The 5995-nt window shown below is 48.8% G+C and overlaps 1 protein-coding gene across 1 annotated transcript; it reads left to right on the top strand.

Annotated features, from left to right (window-relative positions):
• Positions 1-40: 40 nt before the first annotated feature.
• On the top strand, positions 41-1387 carry LOC105272807 (serine/arginine repetitive matrix protein 2-like). The gene has a single exon (XM_011315032.1). The coding sequence runs from the start codon at positions 41-43 to the stop codon at positions 1385-1387; it is 1347 nt and encodes a 448-aa protein (XP_011313334.1).
• Positions 1388-5995: the final 4608 nt, after the last annotated feature.

Below are 5995 nucleotides of genomic sequence, written 5' to 3'. Positions count from 1 at the left end.
CGGCAGCCACCACAGCAGCCAACCACCTGAGCTGGAGTTGATGGAGGTGACGGAGACGTCCCCAACACCGATCACGCCCACGACAACACAGCCCGCCGCAGCTGGCTGTGTCACGCCACCACCACCAACGCTAGTGGCTGAGAGGCCGGGGACACCTGGGAGGTCCCTGGAACCGCTGCCCCAGGTCCCCAAGGAGATGGCCGCCAAGATCCAGGCCAGGGCAACATCGCAAACCCATCCACCCCTCGCGGGCGAGACCAACCCCCAGGAAGAGGGAACAACAGGACGAGCGACTGGCGCTGACGATGACGACGACGTCGTTTTCGTCCCGACTCCAGCCGTGGCACAGCCGGAGCCAACCCATCAGGGCCAAGCCCCGCCACGACCTCCAACCGGCCCACCACTCACTCCAGCCGCCACGACGCGACCACAAAGGCCACGAGTGACCCAGAGGACGCTCCGACCGGACGGACAGGAGTACTGGGCTTGCCTCACGCCTTTCTTGGGAGGCGTGTGGAAGATGGAGTCTCGCAACCCCGGCTTCGTGAATGCCCTCCAGACCCTGGCGCTGTTGCAGCACCAGTACCCGGCCAACGTGAGGGTTATCGTCCCTCCCCTGCCACGGGTCCCCAGTCATCGCCACCACAGAAAGAGGAAGTCCTCCAGCTCGTCATCTTCCTCCTCGTCATCGGACTCGACCTCGTCCACCGGTTCGTCCTCGTCGAGTTCGACGTCCAGCGAGGAGAGGCACAGGAGGAGCCGACGACATCGCTCCAGGAGGCGGGAACACTCGGGCCAGGGCCGAGACAAACCCAAGGGACACTCCAAAGCCACTCGAGGGGGCGAGATCCCAGACCTACCCCTCGAAACGCCACCAGCCACCCCGGCAGCAGGAACACCGGCAGAGGACGCAGAGGGGGTGCTCGTCCTGCACGCGTCAGACACTGACACCGCAGCTAGCGGTAAGGCAGAGGGCGAGCCATTCTGCCCTCAGTGCGGGTTCCATTTTTTCACAACGCAGACCTGCCCGAGACACGAAGAACCCCCTTCACCTGTCGCCACGGTGCGCCCTGCGGTCAGGAACCCAGAGGAACCCAGAGGACCCCCCCAAGCGAGCCTACCATCAATAGCTCAGGGGAGGCGACCCGAGGTGCCGGCCAGCTCCTGGTACTCCCCTGCCTACGACGTACACCCCTACGAGGCTCACAGCAGGGCGGAGCACCCCCGCTACCCACCAGAAGATCTTCGGGAGGAGTACGCCAGGGGGTACTGGCGGAGCTACGCCCAAGACTGCCCACCCTACTCAGGACCATCTCACTACACGGAGTACCCGGGCATGCAGGACAGACCTCAAGGGAGGGGCAGGGGCAGGTGGGCCCAGTACTGAGAGGCCAGCCAGGGGCTTCATTCCCGCGAGCGGAGATTTGTTTTGTTCATCCCGCTCCGCGGAGGCATTTTTTTCGTTATTTCCCGGGAGCGGAGATTTTTTTTTGTTGTTCATCCCGCTCCGCGGAGGCATTTACCTCGTTCATTCCCGCGAGCGGAGATTTTTTTTTGTTCATTCCCGCTGCGCGGAGGCATTTTTTTTTTCGTTATTTCCCGCGAGCGGAGATACAAATTTTTCGTTGATAATCCCGCTAAGCGGAGGTAGAATTTTTTTTCCGCTCCGCGGAGGCTTTATATATATTTTTTCCCCAGCCATGGGAGGCGTTTTTTTTGTATTTTTCCCGCATAAGCGGAGACAAGGATTGTGTTCAATTTCCCGCTCCGCGGAGGCAATTATTGTGTTCATTTTCCCGCTACGCGGAGGTATTAGTCTTGTTCATTTTCCCGCGAGCGGAGGAAATCCTTTTTTTTTGCTCTACAAATTCCCGCTACGCGGAGGTTTTTGTTTTTTTTTTGCTAGTCTACCACTAGTCGGGCGGGGCGGAAAGTAAGACCCCGCCACAATCATGAAGAGACTTCTTAGTTGATACGGGCGATATGTAAGACCCTCTATACCAACGATTATATTTTTCGTGGGCGGTTGGTAAGTCCCACTAGTACCGTAAGGATAAGACTGACTAGGTAGGCTACCTAAATATTAAAAATCGTTACATTCCCACAATCAGAGTGTGTTTTCCGACCCCGATCTCAGGTCGTGGGTTCGAGTCTCCCGAAACCCTTTTCCAGGATACCACCACCGGAGACCGGCACGCCCAGCCACTGGACCCAGGACTTGGACTACCCTCAAGGAGGACCGAGGAGGCGAGGACGGATACCATCGGTCAAAGGAGGGGGGTGTGACATACACCGTTTTTTTTTGAGAGAGAGAGAGCCGCGCCCAACCCGCGAATCCCACACCAGTGGAGGAAATTGGATAATTAAGTAACCAGTGACATGAAATCACGATTTCGCGATTGTCCCGGACGGACCGGAGGTTACGTTAGGACGGTTTAGAATTTTTAGGATTTTCCCTGCTAATTCCGGAATTAGCAGGAGATTAGGGAATTTTAGGGGAATTTACGGGGGGAAAAATTACATGGGTTATTCCCTGCCGAATCAGCCGGAGCTTAGAGATTTATTAAGGAATGTTTAGGGTTAGCCAAGGGTTTTGGAATTAGCGATTAGGGGAGGACATCGTGTCGGTCCTCAATCTCGTCGCAAAGAGGGATAAAATAGAATAATCATCCGACGTAGACTTGGGGGTTATTCCGTTCGCGAAATCTTCCCGGGATGAACCGTCTGGCTGCGAGTGCCAGCACCTCTAAAAGAGGGATTCGTGAGGAATTTTATTTACGGGTTAGTGTTGGAAGGTCGGTGGGGGTGTTACGACCGACACCTCCCCGAATTGCCGTCTTAGGTTAAGATAATTAGTGTTAAAGTGTCCACGAATCCCCGGGGGAAAACAACCGGGAGAGACTAGCCGCGATAGTTTGTTAGTTTGGGTTAATTATTAAAATTTAGTTCCCCCATTCAAATTTGAATGAGGAGAAATTAGCGCGCTAGGACAATTAGTGCCATCGTGCTTAATCCACCGGAACTAACGTCCCGGTGAGACGTGAGTTCCGCCATTTTTGGCAGTTATCGCCTGGACACCCGAGCCACAGGACGTTTTCCCCAGAGAGTGCCGAAAAGAAAGGAGAGGACAATGGGAGGATCCCACCCGACCCGGAAATCGCGTGGAAAGGTGAGGATAAATTCTCTAAATCATCCCAGTAACACCGGTTACTGGAGATCGCGTATTTAATTCGGTTCGCGAGTGAATTGATCCTGATTTCCCGTCGGCCTCGGTCGACTGGGAAATCTCTGACATCAGTGTTCGGGTTCGCTTTAATAAAAATTAGTTAGTTCTGGAAAAGTTAATACGGTTTCGAAAAGTTATTTTTTTATTTGAACATTTTTGCCCTTTTCCCCGAATCCACCCCTCTCTCCACAACCTAGCATACTGAGCAGCGCAGGTATCCGTTACCTCTCCCTCAACCCCCTTGCTGAATTAGTTATAAGTGCGGGTTAGTGATACGTTTTGCGGTTTTAAATTAGGTTTAGATTTTCGAGTTGCTCGTTTCTCGATCAGAAAAATTAGCTGGCGCCCGGCAACCTTTCTGTAGGTCCCGATTTAAGTTAAGTTGAATATCGGCGAGGAGGCTAGAGGGAGGAAGGGCGAAGGTGATGGGCATTTTCGGTCGATTGGAAAATGTCACGTCACAACCTAAATCCCCCCGAGTAATTATTGAGACCCCCCCCCCTCCCTCTTCTTATTCCAGGTCCCCCTTAAATTATTTAGATTACTGGATTTTGCCTCTAATTTGATTTTTCCGGATATATGGTGTCTTCTCCTGGTCTAATTGCAACGAAAAATGATGACATTGAGTAATGTCATCAAGCAATTGCTCACGAAGATTGGAACCGATAGATTCTACCCTGCGTGCGATTGTTCGCGACGATAGGGAAACTTCGCGGACAAACTTACCAACGCGATCTGCAATTTCTGTTCCTCCAAATAAAATATTAAAAACATCTGTTAAAATTTCTTTAAAATCTTCCCCGTATGAAAATGATCTTTTCTGTTTGATCAAACGATATGCGGTGAGAACCGAGATGTGTGCACTCGTCGTTGCATCATCATTTATCAATGGTTTTTTCGGTGGAACGGTGATTTGACACTGACTTTTTAATGACGTCATTTTATTTTTACGGGACTGTGTGTCAAGGGGAAATTTCGCGTCGAACTCTGAATGGATTAATTTAAAATGTCTACTAATATTGAAGCTTTACAGGTCGCCAAAGTGGTGGGCGCACAATAAACAAATAATCGCGTCGCCGATTTTACTACACGTATATAAATGTTTCCACTCGATTTGATATTTGTCGGACCGCGTGTCTTGTGCTGGACACTCGAAATTGGCAAAAGTGTATGACGTGCAATCATGATTATTTTTCGGTATTTCATCCGCCGTGGCTTTCAAAGACCGGATCTCATTCCGGCGCGCTAATGAATGTAATGGAAAATTTTCGTCATACCCGGCGTGTTGTCCGAAATAGTGCCTTTTGAGATTTGAAGTTTTCAAGAAACGGAACTGCTGCGAACACAATAAACAAATGGCTATCTCACCAAATTTTGAGCACATGTACAGGTGTTCCCACTCGGCGTTAAAATTATCAAGACGTAGCTCCTTCGCGGGGGGTTCCATGTTTTAGCAATAATAAATTAAATTGTAAAGTTTAAACCATACAAGTTTAATTCACAAACTTCACTTTCACAAGTTGAGCGCATGTCGTGCAACTTCAGCAACAAGTAGATTGTTCTTCACTTGCTCAGAACAAACTGATCACAAATTGTTAAAATTTAAGTTTCAATGCAAACGAACCTTGGCTCCTACAACCCCCTCTTTTTCAAATAACAATTTTTATTGCTAAACTAATTACGCCATTGGCTGCAGGAGCCCCAGGGAGTGGGGAGATCGAATCACGACCAGTAAGGGTAGGTAGGTACCCCATTCCTACCTGACCTCACCGCACCCACCCCCTAGCACTCTTATGATGCAGGTATGCACGTGCCAAGGTCTAATTAAAATTCGTTCCAATTTGACATTGCTCGGGTGCATTTTTATTAGTCCAATTCTAATATTTGGATTTCCAAGAAAGCTACTTTCAATATATTATAGTGCATCATAAAATAAGTCCAATTCCAACATTTAGATTTTCAGAAAATCTACCTTTAGTATATGACAGTGCATCATAAAAACCGCTTTTTCCATTGAGCATTACCATTCATCGAAAATATCGGGCATATTTGTCATTTATTATGGGCTGTCTCAGTTCTGTGCATTGCAGGTTTCTTCTCAGAATTCTTAATTTTATATCTCTTTCTTCTTATTCATTTCCTCACCAAGGACTATCACAACCATTGCTCATAATATAATAATTAAATCATAAAATAATTCGTGGACAAATAGTGGTATAAGACTTACACCACTATTCATCCACGAATTGTTTGCTTCATATTATTGGGTACTGTTACCGCTCCAGCTCAGGAATGGACAAGTATTTTATTTCATTTGTTTCATTGCTGCAAATATCGTCTGGAGACAAAATAATTGTCAAGGCAGATTCCTCATCATGAAAACATCGAAAAAATAATTTTTCCTCGTATTGCTGCCTATTTCGAATAAAAAAAATTATATTCATAATTCAAATTGATGGAAAATCAAAATTCCCGCTCGATCGTACGGTGGCCCTCTACCGGTATCGGTCGAACTAGAGTTCAAGCAGAGAGAGATATCGAATTAGAGCAGGTAGTTTTGTTAAGTGGATGAGGCCCCTCTCCCAGCTATGACTAACGAAGCTCGGGAGCCGCGTGAGCCTAATGAGCCCAGGTTGCCGGGCCTTGCTCTAACGCATGGGGTTGCTGTATAACAAGTGGAGGCGTCTTCTCACTTGTTGCTCGTCAATCGGGGACATTCGTAATTGAGTGTCCTCGTCTTCATTCTTTATTCCCGGGGGGGATCGTCAA

The sequence above is a fragment of the Fopius arisanus genome, unplaced genomic scaffold (genome assembly GCF_000806365.1).
Source record: "Fopius arisanus strain USDA-PBARC FA_bdor unplaced genomic scaffold, ASM80636v1 scaffold00306, whole genome shotgun sequence".
Lineage (NCBI taxonomy): Eukaryota > Metazoa > Arthropoda > Insecta > Hymenoptera > Braconidae > Fopius > Fopius arisanus.
The sequence above is the reverse complement of the archived record's forward strand: the minus strand, read 5'-3'. Positions and strand labels throughout refer to the sequence as shown.